General features: G+C 46.9%; 2 protein-coding genes across 7 annotated transcripts in view; both read right to left on the minus strand.

Moving 5' to 3' along the window:
* Positions 1–7,641, minus strand: part of LOC140128332 (very-long-chain 3-oxoacyl-CoA reductase-B-like) — a 44,667-nt gene extending 37,026 nt beyond the window's left edge. The window contains exons 1-7 of the transcript XR_011855135.1: positions 6,511–7,641; positions 5,554–5,600; positions 5,404–5,479; positions 1,595–1,705; positions 1,199–1,266; positions 699–743; positions 556–590 (exon numbers count right to left, since the gene is read on the minus strand). The gene's annotated coding sequence lies outside the window, so the exon portion shown is untranslated. The remainder of the gene's footprint in view (positions 1–555; positions 591–698; positions 744–1,198; positions 1,267–1,594; positions 1,706–5,403; positions 5,480–5,553; positions 5,601–6,510) is intronic.
* A 136-nt stretch (positions 7,642–7,777) lies between these two features.
* Positions 7,778–17,347, minus strand: part of MINK1 (misshapen like kinase 1) — a 61,113-nt gene continuing 51,543 nt past the window's right edge. For all 6 annotated transcript variants that reach the window (XM_072149958.1, XM_072149956.1, XM_072149955.1 and 3 more), the window contains 12 exons: positions 13,017–13,177; positions 12,806–12,926; positions 12,170–12,310; positions 11,541–11,652; positions 11,292–11,462; positions 11,070–11,213; positions 10,850–10,984; positions 10,667–10,767; positions 10,414–10,563; positions 10,162–10,321; positions 9,917–10,056; positions 7,778–9,831 (listed from right to left, as the gene is read on the minus strand). In XM_072149958.1, coding sequence (XP_072006059.1) covers positions 9,748–9,831; positions 9,917–10,056; positions 10,162–10,321; positions 10,414–10,563; positions 10,667–10,767; positions 10,850–10,984; positions 11,070–11,213; positions 11,292–11,462; positions 11,541–11,652; positions 12,170–12,310; positions 12,806–12,926; positions 13,017–13,177 — 1,620 coding nt within the window. In that variant the 3' untranslated portion in view covers positions 7,778–9,747. The remainder of the gene's footprint in view (positions 9,832–9,916; positions 10,057–10,161; positions 10,322–10,413; positions 10,564–10,666; positions 10,768–10,849; positions 10,985–11,069; positions 11,214–11,291; positions 11,463–11,540; positions 11,653–12,169; positions 12,311–12,805; positions 12,927–13,016; positions 13,178–17,347) is intronic.

Consider the following 17,347-nt stretch of genomic DNA (forward strand, 5'->3'; position numbering starts at 1 on the left):
CAACTATATACCCCACCACAACCCTTCACACCGATCACACTGCAAACTACACACCCATCACACAACCAACTATACACCCAATTATCTCCCAACACAACAATTACACACCCAACAATCATTCATCACACCACCAACTACACACAGAAAAACTCCAACTACACACCCAAACCATTATCCAACACAACACCAATTTCACAACCAACCATCACCCGTCATACTACCAACTTCACATCCAACTGTCACCCCTTACACCACCAACTACATACTGATCTCACGGCCGACTACACACCGAGCATGCGGCCAACTACACACCCAACATTCACCCCTCACACAACCAACTACATATCCAACCATCTCCAAACACATCACACCAACTTAACCCACATCACCCAACACAAGAACTACACACCCAACCACCACCCAATACACCAAGTACATACAACAGTTCACCATTTACACACCCAACTATCACCCATAACACCACTAACTACACCCAACCATCTTGCAGTCACAATCTGATGTAGCATTTAAAGGTTTACTTCCTTGGATACCTACCTCTGGACCATTTTTGGAAGCACAATCCTGGTCATCTGGAATTTCAAAATTAAAACATTGTTCAGGTAATGATTCAGGTAACCTTTCAACAGCAAAATAAAGGTGAAGGGCATAACATTGCTGTTAGTGATATTGGTACTTACCTGAACAACCGACGTCAAATTACAGTTCATAATGGATGTCAGAGTCTGTTAGAAGAAGAGGTAAAGTTTTACGTTTTTGTTTCTAACAATTCAGTGGGCTTGATCAGAAAGAAACCATTTTATCCTATGGTGCAGGTCAATCCCACCAAAAACGGGACCATTGGAAAGTCCAGGAAATCAAGCTAGGGGATAAGCAGTCAACTTTGCAAGCCTAAAGGCGTATTAGAAGAAAATATGGCCTCCAGGGAGATCGTGAACAGAGCTCTGGCCAGATGAGATGATGAGGTCCATGGTGTAAGTAAGTGGTGAGAGACATTACCTAAGGTGGAAAGAGAAGTGAAGCAACGGAAGCAGGAAAGGAGAGAAACGTATCTACAACAGTGACTTCTAGACTATGCACTCGACAACTGGTCCAGAAGTTCTGGATGTCCTCAGGCTGTCAAAGAAGTACTGCCCCCAAGGTTTGTGCAGAAAGATTGTCCATTCAACATCACACTCACCGTGTTGACGTCTGGAACACCAAGAAACGTGGTGGGGCTTGGATTGTAAATCATCCCAACGTTATTGACTGCAATAGAAGATCCAGAACATTACTTCATGTCTTGTAGCAAGATGGGAACACAAGGACAAGTAGGAAAGTGGTGGGAGGAGAGAAGACGACACATATGGAAGAAGAGAGGACGACCTAAAATCAAACTTTTGGGTTTTGCTACCAAAGCCGTAGAGTCCTGGGGTTTGTTTCCTCTCCGCTCCCTTTGTATGATCATTGGGCAACCCCCCTTTTGCTCTAAGGGGGAGAAGACATTTTTGCCAAAAGTTTGAGTTACTGGCCACAACACTGAATAGAAAGATTATAGGACAAGACCAGCCAAATTACAGACACTTGAGGGTACTACCAAGGATGCCAATGTCCAGGGCCTTCAGCTCCTGCTCAACCTTTGGGTAGATTTCAGGTCCTCCTGTGAAATCTAGTTGGATCACTTTGGTTTTGCGTCCGGTCTGTTGCTCTGTCAAAGTGAGAAACTTTCTTAAATCTCAAGGATATTTTCTTTATATTTAGCATGAATTATTACACTTTCTAATTCCTTTCTCCCTCTCCCACCCAACCTCATAGCTCCCAACCAGGACAGTTATGGTTTTTCGGCATCCCAGGGGGGTGGAAGAATGTACCTGTTTGTAGGGCCTACTGGTCCCAGGGGGCCACAATATGAAAAGGGGAGTGGGCTACTATATGAGAGAGGACAGGGGGCCACAATATGAGAGAGGACAGGGGGCCACAGTATGAGAGAGGACAGGGGGCCACAGTATGAGAGAGGACAGGGGGCCACAGTATGAGAGAGGACAGGGGGCTACAATATGAGAGAGGACAGGGGGCCACAGTATGAGAGAGGACAGGGGGCTACAATATGAGAGAGGACAGGGGGCCACAGTATGAGAGAGGACAGGGGGCTACAATATGAGAGAGGACAGGGGGCCACAGTATGAGAGAGGACAGGGGGCCACAGTATGAGAGAGGACAGGGGGCCACAATATGAGAGAGGGACAGGGGGCCACAATATGAGAGAGGACAGGGGGCCACAATATGAGGGGAGGACAGGCGACCACAATATGAGGGGAGGACAGGGGGCCACAATATGAGAGAGGACAGGGGGCCACAATATGAGAGAGGACAGGGGGCCACAATATGAGAGAGGACAGGGGGCCACAATATGAGAGAGGACAGGGGGCCACAATATGAGAGAGGACAGGGGGCCACAATATGAGAGAGGGACAGGGGGCCACAATATGAGAGAGGACAGGGGGCCACAATATGAGGGGAGGACAGGCGACCACAATATGAGGGGAGGACAGGGGGCCACAATATGAGGGGAGGACAGGGGGCCACAATATGAGAGAGGACAGGGGGCCACAATATGAGGGGAGGACAGGGGGCCACAATATGAGGGGAGGACAGGGGGCCACAATATGAGGGGAGGACAGGGGGCCACAATATGAGGGGAGGACAGGGGGCCACAATATGAGGGGAGGACAGGGGGCCACAATATGAGAGAGGACAGGGGGCCACAATATGAGAGAGGACAGGGGGCCACAATATGAGGGGAGGACAGGGGGCCACAATATGAGGGGAGGACAGGGGGCCACAATATGAGAGAGGACAGGGGGCCACAATATGAGGGGAGGACAGGGGGCCACAATATGAGAGAGGACAGGGGGCCACAATATAAGAGAGGACAGGGGGCCACAATATGAGAGAGGACAGGGGGCCACAATATGAGAGAGGACAGGGGGCCACAATATGAGAGAGGACAGGGGGCCACAATATGAGAGAGGACAGGGGGCCACAATATGAGAGAGGACAGGGGGCCACAGTATGAGAGAGGACAGGGGGCCACAATATGAAAGAGGACAGGGGGCCACAATATGAGGGAGGATGGAGGACAGGGGGCCACAATATGAGGGAGGATGGAGGACAGGAGGCACAATATGATGGAGGATGGAGGACAGGAAGCCACAATATGAGCGGGTTGGAGGACAGGAGGCCACAATATGAGGGAGGATGGAGGACATGGGGGCCACAATATGAGGAGGATGGAGGACATGGGGGCCACAATATGAGGAGGATGGAGGACATGGGGGCCACAATATGAGGGAGGATGGATGAAAGGAGGCCACAATATGAGGAGGATGGAGGACAGGAGGCCACAATATGAGGAAGGATGGAGAACAGGGGGCCACAATATGAGGGAGGACACAATATGAGGGGGATGGAGAACAAGAGGCCACAATAAGAGGGAGGATGGAGGACAGGAAGCCACAATATGATGGAGGACAGGCGGCCACAATATGAGGGAGGACACAATGGGGGTCATTTACTAAGGGCCCGATTCGCGTTTTCCCGACGTGTTACCCGAATATTTCCGATGTGCGCCGATTGTACCTGAATTGCCCAGGGATTGTGGCGCACGCGATCGGATTGTGGCGCATCGGCGCCGGCATGCGCGCGACGGAAATCGGGGGGGGCGTGGCCGAACGAAAACCCGACGTATTTGGAAAAACCGCCGCATTTAAAAACCGAAAAAGTGTCGCTTGGGGAGCGCTTACCTTCACCTGGTCCGAGGTGGTGCATTCCGGCGCGATGAGATGACTTTCAGCGCAGCAGCGCCGCCTGGTGGACGGCGGAAGAACTACTTTCATAAATCCCGGCCGGACCCGAATCCAGAGCAGAGAACGCGCCGCTGGATCGCGACTGGACCGGGTAAGTAAATGTGCCCCAATATGAGGGGGATGGAGGACAAGAGGCCACAATAAGAGGGAGGATGGTGGACAAGAAGCCACAATATGAGGAGAATGGAGAACAGGGGGCCACAATATGATGGAGGACAGGCGACCACAATATGATGGAGGACAGGCGGCCACAATATGATGGAGGACAGGCGGCCACAATATGAGGGAGGACACAATATGAGGAGGATGGAGGACAAGAGGCCACAATATGATGGAGGACAGGCGGCCACAATATGAGGGGGATGGAGGACAAGAGGCCACAATATGATGGAGGACAGGCGGCCACAATATGAGGGAGGACAGGCGGCCACAATATGATGGAGGACACAATATGAGGAGGATGGAGGACAAGAGGCCACAATATGATGGAGGACAGGCGGCCACAATATGAGGGAGGACACAATATGAGGAGGATGGAGGACAAGAGGCCACAATATGATGGAGGACAGGCGGCCACAATATGAGGGGGATGGAGGACAAGAGGCCACAATATGATGGAGGACAGGCGGCCACAATATGAGGGAGGACAGGCGGCCACAATATGATGGAGGACACAATATGAGGAGGATGGAGGACAAGAGGCCACAATATGATGGAGGACAGGCGGCCACAATAAGAGGGAGGACACAATATGAGGGGGATGGAGGACAAGAGGCCACAATAAGAGGGAGGACAGGCGGCCACAATATGAGGGAGGACACAATATGAGGGGGATGGAGGACAAGAGGCCACAATAAGAGGGAGGATGGTGGACAGGAGTCCACAATATGAGGGTAAGGGAGAACAGTGTCCACAATATGTGGGGGGTGAAGGGGTGGAGGCCAAAATATGAAGGGGATGGAAGACATGGAAGCAAGTTATGGGGGGGATGGAGGACAGGGGCCACCTTGCTGGAGATAGGGGCCACAATATGAAGAGATACAGACAGCAGGAGTACAGACAGCTGGGGCATTATACGTTTGGGGAGATAAATAAAAGTGGGGAAGCAAAATAAAGGATGCGCATGCTGGGAAATTGGAACAAGTCTAGAAGTGATGTACGCTGGAGAAGGCAGCGATGACGTGTGTTGGGGCATTGGATAATTGGGAGTGAAGCTGGAGATTTAAAAACACATGAAACAAGAGGAGTCTGGATGATCAGTGACCTCCTGGACCCTGTCTAGATAAGAATATGATAAACTGGACCTGGTTGAGGATGGACTCTAGATTCTGGCAAGATCCAATTTCGACCTAACTTCAACTCTCTCTGTATCTAGAAACTTCCCTCATCTCTGATTCTGGAGATCTCCCTGTTCTTTGCTAGAGACATACAATCCAAACAGTATCTCCAGATGGTAACAGGTTCTAGATCTACACAAGACGACCCGTGATCTTCAAGGTCACGCGTTAGATTGAAGTTTCCTCTCTGGATCATCTCTTACCTATTTCCTTTGCGACATTTTTCAGCTTAGACAGAGTCCTACTGATGAGGACAACATCGAAACCCCTTTTGGCCAACTGTAGAGAAGAAACAGATGTTAGGGGAGATCCAGGAGGCAAAGGCACAGCCAGACAGAGACATATCTACTGACCTCCTCAGCGTAGGCCTTCCCGATTCCATCCGTTGCTCCTGTTACCACTAGAAAATCCAAAAATTAAGGGAATCTAGGGATGTAAATGAAATTGTTGGACTTGGGTTGTTGGACTTTCACCATCACCATGCACTGAATTTTCCCTGTACCTGGCCATACTCCATACATCAATGATGTAGAGCAGCAAGCCCAGTTTGGACAAGACAAGGACATCCACCTATATAGTCAATGACTTTAGGTTGAAATCTCAGCTTCTGTCAGGTCAACCAGTCCAAGGCCATCTATCTTCTATCTTCTACCATGGTGGCCATGACGGTGGATCCAAAACAACGGGACCTACATATCGTTCTTAGTGTCCAACCACTAAAATATGTTGTGCCAGATGGTCAAAAAGCTCCTGTAACCACATAGACCACTGAAGACCATCTAAGTCTAAGGATCCCCTATGTCTTCTCCACGAGACAGGGCCACACGACGGAAGGCTCCCATCCTTATGATGTGGAGGGGTTGGGTTGTCCTTGAGCAGACAATTTTTCAGGTTCCCCCTTTCGGTATAGTTGGGTCTTAGGGTAATCCTGGAGATGGGTACAATACAAAATTTTACCACAGCAGCTAATTGCTCATTAACAAGGGAGGACTTTACCCATGGGCCTCCTGGGGAGGTTCCCGGAGAGTATGGAGAAGGTGGAGGAACTGATAAGAGCCTGACATATACAGGGCAGAGGTACATCCCAGAGATAACATGACTGCAGTAAAAGTATTCACGCCCTATGGATTGTTTATGGTTCAACAACCTGAACTCACAGAGAATGTAAGGAAGTGTTCACATTGGATGCATCTCCAGCTGGACGGGGATACTGGACACCTCGGAGGCCGGATCCTTACTCTGTTCCTGTGGTTTAGGTGTTTTCTATGTAGTGATTGGATCTCTCTGGTACCCCCACCATGGTCACTTACCTGCCCAGCCACCATACTTCTTCAGGTCGGTCCTCCACACCCTGGATAAGATATGGACTCTGAATCCTCCCAGGATTTTCCATACTTGCTTGAGCACCAGATAGGACAGAGCCAGGTGAGCCAGGAGGCTGATCCCCTCCGGCAGAAGAGACTCCAGCTGCTCCATCATGTAGCTCCTCCGTGTAGGTCTCCAGGAGGTATCTTTGTCAGCTGGGGCAGGGCCTGTGGTGAGGAGATACTGGGGCAGGTCACCGGGTGGAGCCGCGTCGTCAAAGATTAACAGAGTTATTATTGAGATCCACGCAATGATAAGACTACAACTCAATGTTCTCAGCTCTACTACATACTCAAAGGTGCAAGAAACCTATAGAAGTATGATAAGGGGAGGTCCCATATAGAGACCACCTATACAGGAAGTCTATGAACCTCCAATGACTCACATTGGGGGGGGGGAGTTCAAAAACTTTTGAAATCAGAATCCTACCCTCTTGTAACCCAAACTACCCCCTTCACAGAAGACCAGTGAACACCATGAACCAAGTACAACCTCCCTGGAGACCCTTGTGCCCCCTGTTCTTTGGGCCTAGGGAAGAGTTAAGACTCCGCCTTAAAAGTGGGCGGTGCTACAATCTGAGGGTCCTTCTTAAAGGGGGACTACCAGCTCCCAAGTAAAAGCAGCAGCGTGTAGGACACACTAGAAGATTTCCAGACATAACTTTACAGTTTCTCCGACATTTTGGGGCAAATCCTGTGTGGTATATTTATGCAAATGAGCTCCTCTGTGCACTAGAGGCGGAGCCATGTCCACGGGTGCTATTCTATGCTTCTTCTTATGACTTCTTTCTCCAAGGGTTATATGGATTATGGAGGGTGCGCAGAGGGTGAAGGAAACGAGTGCACCGCCTGACAAGGCTCCGCCCCTAGTGCACTCAGAAGCAAATTTGCATAAAAACCAAAAACTAAATTTTTATATAATGAAAGATCATTGGGGAAAAGGAAAGAGATAACTAAGAATCGTATAACGTGCTACATGATCCTGGCGTCATATGTGGGGGGATATGAAGCTTTAAAAAAATATTTAGGGGAAAAAATTCTGATCTTTACAATTGATCCCTCGCAAAAACTGTTGACGACATGTCAAAAAGTTGTAACTATACGACTGGGATGTCACTCCGGGTATGACATGCCTTTTCATCCTGAGCCACCTGGTTCATGAATAGTATGGAGCAATGAGCTGCAGTAAACACGAGACACCTGCGGGCGGCGCTACTAGCAGAGATAACTTTATTTAAGATCAAGAACATTGAACCAATTTCAACTTTTTTTTTTCCAAATGCGACCTTTATACAATTTGCTACATAAAATATTTTGTTTCTTTTTTTTTCCGCCTCCATAGAATCTTCTCTCGAGTTTACAAAAATAGCAAATTCCGTTCCTCGGCCTGGATTGTCTCATTCTACGCTGTAGAGGGGGGATTTCTGGAGTGACCCAAGTTCTTACATATTGGGGGGGGGGGGGGACTTTTGGGGTCATAAATATTTATATAGAATTCTCTGGATTTTAATATAATTTTTTTTTGGTATTGCCGCAGCCGTAATATATAAACCTCCTCACTATGAGGTACCTGCAGCAGCCGCCTGCACCCGGAGACACTCACACAGGAAAACTGCTGGATATAGAGCAAGGGGGAGAGTATAACATAGAATGCAGACTGTGGTGTAGAGCATGTAAAAGGGAAAGGTGTATGCTGTAGCGAGGAGGTTGTAGAGCAGAGGGGGCAGTAGAGAGGAGGATGCAAAGCAGAGGGGGCAGTATAGAAGAGGTTGTAGAGCAGAGGATGCAGTATAGAGGGGGTAGAGTAGAGGGCAGGACAGAGGCGAGTAGAGGGCAGGACAGAGGCGAGTAGAGGGCAGGACAGAGGCGAGTAGAGGGCAGGACAGAGGCGAGTAGAGGGCAGGACAGAGGCGCAGGACAAAGGCGAGTAGAGGGCAGGACAGAGGCGCGTAGAGGGCAGGACAGAGGCGCGTAGAGGGCAGGACAGAGGCGCGTAGAGGGCAGGACAGAGGCGCGTAGAGGGCAGGACAGAGGCGCGTAGAGGGCAGGACAGAGGCGCGTAGAGGGCAGGACAGAGGCGCGTAGAGGGCAGGACAGAGGCGCGTAGAGGGCAGGACAGAGGCGCGTAGAGGGCAGGACAGAGGCGAGTAGAGGGCAGGAGAGAGTGTCCAGTAGAGTGCAGCCTGGAAGCCCGTCTATTGCTTTCTTCAATAAACTTTATTAATACCTCAGAGAACACCTGTATCATTGGGCAGTTTCTGCTCCAGCGCCATCTCCAGGATCTGCGGGTAAGTGCAGACGCATTCTTACTTTCCCTGATATTAATGACCCATAAACCCCTAGGCCTGGTGCTGCATGTAAGGGGGGCGGGGGATTATATAGGGTCACATATTCCTCCTAATAAGAATGGGATATTAGTGTTGTGGGATGTGCTGCCGATGCTGGAGGTCACACGGGCAGTGGAAGAATCGCAACATATCCAACATCTGACTATGCTCCAGTCACATCCAAAGCTGCATTCACAGACAATGAAAGGCGTTAGGCCACTACTGCTGCTCTGGCGATGCGGTGGGAGCAGGTACGACCTTGTAAGGAGGTTTCCGAGGTTGGAGCAGAAGACTTGGGACATTGTGTACGGGCACTATCACAGGACTAGCAGGTCGCGGCAATGCAACGTGCGAGGGTACGACACAGCATTGCGAATGCAGCTCCGGATGTGAATGGATTAGCAATGAGAACGACTTTGGATCTGATAAAGTGCTTCTTATAGAAATGGTTATAAAAAAGATTTAGCCCATACCACCCCGGAGGGGTAAGAGAGGGCCTAGGGGCTATAATAAGGGGGGCTGGAACGCTATAACTCTGGGGGGGGGGGGGGGAGATGTGCTATTCAGTTCTTTGCCGTTCCCATTCCACCAATAAACTGGAAACATATAAAAAACATTGGGGTGAAGAACCATCTGATGCCGCCCCCGTGTCAGGAGGGGGCGCTACAGCCCCTAATCCACATCATCATCTTCTCCCTGAATATATATATATACTGTCACTCAGGGGGTGGAGCCTCCCAATAAATTAAAATGCAGATAAAAGCAAACAAGGTGGAGTAATAAGTGCTGGAGGCGGGGGAGGGGTTTCTTAAAGGGATAGGAGAGGGGCGTCCAGTGTGTGGGGGAGGGTCGTCCTTCACCAGTTCATTATACAGCTGCGGTTCAGAGTCATGAAGTAGACCTGACTGCTCCCACCCGAGCGCACCGAGGCGAAGAACACCTGCAACAGATGGGGAGGGACATGAGGAGTAGGTGGGACGCAACACACGGGTCACGGCAATGTGAGGGGGCAGCACCCGACTTACCTTGTCATTGCGCTCACACAGGAACTTGAGGCGCTGAGCCCTCTTGTGCATGAAGACCCCGTCCAGGTGCCCCGTCTCCACCGAGCGGATCTCTATGGCCTTCTCTCCCCAACCCATGATCTGGTTAGAGCAGATGTACGCTGGCGGGAGGACAGGGAGGATTAGATACGGTCAGATACAGTCTACATCCACAAAGTCTCCCTTGGATACGTCCAGAAGTCTCCACATGGTCTCCTTAAACTCACCCACAGAAGTCGGCATCTCGCCCCACTGCAGGACCACGTCTTTGATGATCCTCCCGTAGGTGTTGACGTAGACCCCCTCGTCCTCGTAGCACAGCAGCATCTCCATCCCGTCCGTGTTCGGCAGGAAGATGATGGCGTGGGGGTTGATCTGGCTCTGAATCTGAAGAAGAACCAAGAGAAAATTTAGGGGCGAGGTCTTGGCTGCTTCTTCACTTCTTGTCTTGTGACCGGCCGCTGCACATGATAACTCACATGGACAGGTATGTAGATGTCATAGTTGTTCCCCGAGTCCACGTCGACAGCGTGGAAACCAGATGAAGAACCATAGATGACTTTTAACCTCTGCCCCTCCTCCACTGTGAGGTCCACCAGCTGTGGTCTGTGGGGGAGATCTGTGAAGGACTACAAGAAGAGGGAGAAGTCACACACAAGAAGTGGGTGAAATTCAAAGACACCAAACACCATTGAAGGTCTTCAACCCTTCCCTGAAACCTTTGTCCTTTACCTTGAAAGCCATGAACTTGTGGTACGGTTTGGGGGCCCAGGCGTAGACTTCCACAGAGTTCTTCAATGCGATCACCAGGAACTTGATGCGCTCGTATTTGACTAAGAGAAGGAAGGTGGATGGGATGAGGCTTGTCTGACTGACTGACGAACGAGAGGGAGAACAAATATGGTATATTCTTACCAACTCTATAATGGACACATCCTTCCATATCTCCCACCGTGCTCCATCCCTGCTTCTTCTCCACCTCGGGGTCATTGTGCAGGATCTTGTTCCTCAGCCAGGAGAGATAGTAGACGCGTAGCTTGTTCCTCTTACCTGGGAGACATGGGGGATATATCCTATGTTATGAGGAAACACTTAGGAGGGGTTTTTCTGGAGTGGGTAGAGGTTGTCCACTCACCACTGATCGTAATTAAGAGGTTAAGTCCTTCAAGGACGTCCATCTGCTGGAATCTCCTCCGGGTTATCAGACTGTATACTTTCCCTTGACCGCTGCGGTCCAGAAGCATCAGACCATTCTCAGTGCCGACCAACAAATTGACCCCTGGTACATAACAAAAGATGTCATGAGAAGACAGACGATGGAGGAGAAGATGACACGTTTTCCTGATCTTCTGCTCACCCCAGAGTGCGGCACACAGGATCTCAGAGTTAAACCTCTTCTTGTACTTCCTGATTTCTGGGGTGTCGCTGTGTGGCCTGATGTTGGTGGGGTTCACATTCACTACCGATCCTTTCCTGGCTTCATATTTCAGTTGCTCCAGTCGGGCCGCATCTCCACTTACGAAGGATGCTAGAAGGGGACATACTCGATGAAGATCTTTAAGATCAGGAGGAATAAATCATAGAAGGAAGGACTTGTGTACACTACCTGCCACTGGGATGGTGTCACCAGTGCCACCAGTTGACTGATATAATCCGAGGTCTACAAACATGGTAAAGGAGGTCTTAGGAGGAGCTTTCACCAAACCACGGGACTGATACTGGAGAAAGAGAGAGAGGACACTGTGTATTATACAGGTGGCTAGCCTTCTTCACATACACATTGAACATCTACCCAGGCATCTCAACAGTATATACCAATTCCACCCCAACATTCAACACAATGGACCTCCTACAACTGGGCCAACTATCAACTTGTTCAAGAATCTCTACTGCAAACAACTTCTTCAAATAGGTCCTTTAAATACTCAACAAATATTTCCACATTCCCAAAAAAGTCTTTCCTTCAGATTTCTGGAGGAGTCTCGAAACATCAACCAAAGTCTCCTCTCTCCATATATATAAGTTTTAACTTCATCCAGCATGTCTCGATTTTATATTTCTTCTCCATACTGGACCATCTAGTCCCATCTTACCTTCTCCCTACTAGAATAAACCAACAAAAATGCATCTAAATAGGTCCCTTCTCCAAACATGTCCAAAAATCTCCACTAAGAGCATCTCCACCCCAGGCTTCCTTATCGAGACCTTCTTGTGACATTCCTTCCCAATACTCACATCAGTTCCCCCACCCTCCTTGCTCGGGGAGGACCCTGGCCCCTTGGGTTCAGTAGGTGAATGGCTCGGTTGCACCACATCTGGCAGGTTGGTGTATCCGTTGCTATCGGCATGCAGAAGGTTGCGTTCCTCCTCGGGAGTCTGAGAAGAAGGACAAGAAAGAGGGTTATGAAACTGGTCTCTTCTGTAACGACAGACCGTACATTATACCGCTACTATATGATGGGACTACGTATGCTTTATTTAGCCAAGAGGACAAAGTTTGATGGGTGACATGAGCATATGGGATTTCTGGACAGGATAAACCAGTGTGGTGGCCATTTTCTTTCCTTTACGTTACGTGTGTGGGTCATCGCCCTCGTTATTAATGGTTTTAGGTCATATCCTGTTGGTCCTCAAGGCGCGGACATCAGGGGCTCTTCACAAGAAGCTTCTTCTTGGTCACGCTCCAAGTTATAGAAGGAAAGAGACAACGTAGTCCACTCCAATGCCACCCAACCAATACTGAGACAAGGGTATGAATCCTCTAGAATAAAGCTTGTGTATCCTAAATAGTAAGGAAATCTACAAGATGTGAGGGACGGGGCCACAATCTGAGCACGACATCATCCTATAACGAGCCACAACCTTTCTTACCCTCTGCACGATCATGGTGCCGTCTCCATAGGAGCTGTCAGATGTGCTCCCCACCAGCTCCTCCACGTCGTGGACCACCATGGTGCTCACGCTGTCTGTGTCCGCGTCACGGCCGTTCCGACTGATGGGAAGAAATTTAAAAAAAAAAACATCAGATGGTTTTCAGCTGTGGATTCAGGAATCATCCACGTTTTCCGTAGGATCTGACTACCTGGCGGATGAACTGTCTCTGCTTTGTTCTTGGCGCTCTGGGTCGCCCTCGTCATCATCCTCATCACTGCTGTCCATCTCGTCACTGGAGGAGGAGTAGTCCAGCGCCTTTTTGGGGGGTTTTGGGACATCTTCTGGGCGATCCTTCACTAGTAAATGGTCCTGTCAAAGGAGGGAGGGATTTAAAATACCGAATACATGGTGGGAGAAGGAAAGAGATAGTGGACTGTACATAACTAACCAGAGACACACTGTCACACAAAAAATGATACTGCACCGCCACACATAAGGCTACATTCACACTGCTGTATGGGGACGTATATACGGGCTATATACACCGGCAGCGTGAATGCTCCCTTACACCGTATCCCATACATAAAGATTGGGTAATGTACCGCCATACACTGCTCGATGCACATACACAAAGACCAGGTAATGTACCACCATATACTACACAGTGATGTATACACAAAGACTGGGTAATATATCTCCACACAATACACTGTGGTATATACACAAAGACTGGGTAATGTCCCGCCATACCCTACACCGTGATATATTACCTAGTCTTTGTGTATACATCTCCACACAAAACACTGTGTTATATATACAAAGACTGGGTAATGTCCCGCCATACACTACAGCGTGATATATTACCTAGTCTTTCTGTATACATCTCCACACAAAACACTGTGTTATATATACAAAGACTGGGTCATGTCCCGCCATACACTACAGCGTGATATATATACACACACGTGATAATATAAGTATAATATATGGGGGGATCCGCACGGTATTATTGTACCTACACTGATCCCTACATATAATCTGCTGACATGTTTTTTCCCGCTCTTTTCTGTCAGGTGGAAGTTTTCCTCAGTTTAGTGACAGCGTATGATTGGTCAGGTGTCTGACAGCGTATGATTGGTCAGGTGTCTGACAGCGTATGATTGGTCAGGTGTCTGACAGCTTATGATTGGTCAGGTGTCTGACCTATGAGCCACTGTCGCCGGGGGAAGGTGTTAATCTACTGCAATGGTCGTGCTGTATACTGTATATATGGAAGCTGTCATATATTACCTCATGTTTACCTACATGCACAAGGCTGCGTGCTGACCGGGACCGGACCCAGGACCCAGGACCCGGTGCCATAGACTAAGGTGGCCCGCAATATCCGTGATATATACACAAAGACCAGGTAATGTACCGTCATATAGTACACCGTTATATATACTCAAAGACCGGGTAATGTACCGCCATATAGTACACCGTTATATATACTCAAAGACCGGGTAATGTACCGCCATATAGTACACCGTTATATATACACAAAGACCGGGTAATGTACCGCCATATAGTACACCGTTATATATACTCAAAGACCGGGTAATGTACCGCCATATAGTACACTGTTATATATACACAAAGACCAGGTAATGTACCGCCATATAGTACACCGTTATATATACTCAAAGACCAGGTAATGTACCGCCATATAGTACACCGTTATATATACTCAAAGATCGGGTAATGTACCGCCATATAGTACACTATTATATATACACAAAGACCGGGTAATGTACCGCCATATAGTACACTATTATATATACACAAAGACCGGGTAATGTACCGCCATATAGTACACTATTATATATACACAAAGATCGGGTAATGTACCGCCATATAGTACACCGTTATATATACTCAAAGATCGGGTAATGTACCGCCATATAGTACACTATTATATATACACAAAGACCAGGTAATGTACCGCCATATAGTACACTATTATATATACACAAAGACCGGGTAATGTACCGCCATATAGTACACTATTATATATACACAAAGACCAGGTAATGTACCGCCATATAATACACCATTATATATACACAAAGACCAGGTAATGTACCGCCATATAGTACACTATTATATATACACAAAGACCAGGTAATGTACCGCCATATAGTACACTATTATATATATACAAAGACCGGGTAATGTACCGCCATATAGTACACTATTATATATACACAAAGATCGGGTAATGTACCGCCATATAGTACACTGTTATATATACGCAAAGACCGGGTAATGTACCGTCATATAGTACACTGTTATATATACACAAAGACCAGGTAATGTACCGTCATATAGTACACTAATATATATACACAAAGACCAGGTAATGTACCGCCATATAGTACACCGTTATATATACTCAAAGACCGGGTAATGTACCGCCATATAGTACACTGTTATATATACTCAAAGACCGGGTAATGTACCGCCATATAGTACACCGTTATATATACACAAAGACCAGGTAATGTACCGCCATATAGTACACCGTTATATATACTCAAAGACCGGGTAATGTACCGCCATATAGTACACCGTTATATATACACAAAGACCAGGTAATGTACCGCCATATAGTACACCGTTATATATACTCAAAGACCGGGTAATGTACCGTCATATAGTACACCGTTATATATACTCAAAGACCGGGTAATGTACCGCCATATAGTACACTGTTATATATACTCAAAGACCGGGTAATGTACCGCCATATAGTACACTGTTATATATACTCAAAGACCGGGTAATGTACCGCCATATAGTACACCGTTATATATACTCAAAGATCGGGTAATGTACCGCCATATAGTACACTATTATATATACACAAAGACCGGGTAATGTACCGCCATATAGTACACTATTATATATACACAAAGACCGGGTAATGTACCGCCATATAGTACACTATTATATATACACAAAGATCGGGTAATGTACCGCCATATAGTACACCGTTATATATACTCAAAGATCGGGTAATGTACCGCCATATAGTACACTATTATATATACACAAAGACCAGGTAATGTACCGCCATATAGTACACTATTATATATACACAAAGACCAGGTAATGTACCGCCATATAGTACACTATTATATATACAAAAAGACCGGGTAATGTACCGTCATATAGTACACTATTATATATACACAAAGACCAGGTAATGTACCGCCATATAGTACACCGTTATATATACACAAAGACCAGGTAATGTACCGTCATATAGTACACCGTTATATATACACAAAGACCAGGTAATGTACCGCCATATAGTACACTATTATATATACACAAAGACCAGGTAATGTACCGTCATATAGTACACTGTTATATATACACAAAGACCAGGCAATGTACCGCCATATAGTACACCGTTATATATACACAAAGACCGGGTAATGTACCGCCATATAGTACACCGTTATATATACACAAAGACCAGGTAATGTACCGTCATATAGTACACTATTATATATACACAAAGACCAGGTAATGTACCGCCATATAGTACACTATTATATATACACAAAGACCAGGTAATGTACCGTCATATAGTACACCGTTATATATACACAAAGACCGGGTAATGTACCGCCATATAGTACACCGTTATATATACACAAAGACCAGGTAATGTACCGTCATATAGTACATGGTTTGTGCAGCGCTGCGTAATCTGTGTGCGCTATATAAATAAAGAATTATTATTATTATTATTATATATACACAAAGACCAGGTAATGTACCGCCATATAGTACACTATTATATATACACAAAGACCAGGTAATGTACCGCCATATAGTACACTATTATATATACACAAAGACCGGGTAATGTACCGTCATATAGTACACTATTATATATACACAAAGACCAGGTAATGTACCGTCATATAGTACACTGTTATATATACACAAAGACCAGGTAATATACCGTCATATAGTACACCGTTATATATACACAAAGACCAGGTAATGTACCGCCATATAGTACACTATTATATATACACAAAGACCAGGTAATGTACCGTCATATAGTACACTGTTATATATACACAAAGACCAGGCAATGTACTGCCATATAGTACACCGTTATATATACACAAAGACCAGGTAATGTACCGTCATATAGTACACTATTATATATACACAAAGACCAGGTAATGTACCGCCATATAGTACACTATTATATATACACAAAGACCGGGTAATGTACCGTCATATAGTACACTATTATATATACACAAAGACCAGGTAATGTACCGCCATATAGTACACTATTATATATACACAAAGACCGGGTAATGTACCGTCATATAGTACACTGTTATATATACACAAAGACCAGGTAATATACCGTCATATAGTACACCGTTATATATACACAAAGACCAGGTAATGTACCGCCATATAGTACACTATTATATATACACAAAGACCAGGTAATGTACCGTCATA

The sequence above is a fragment of the Engystomops pustulosus genome, chromosome 4 (genome assembly GCF_040894005.1).
Source record: "Engystomops pustulosus chromosome 4, aEngPut4.maternal, whole genome shotgun sequence".
Taxonomy (NCBI): Eukaryota; Metazoa; Chordata; class Amphibia; order Anura; family Leptodactylidae; genus Engystomops; species Engystomops pustulosus.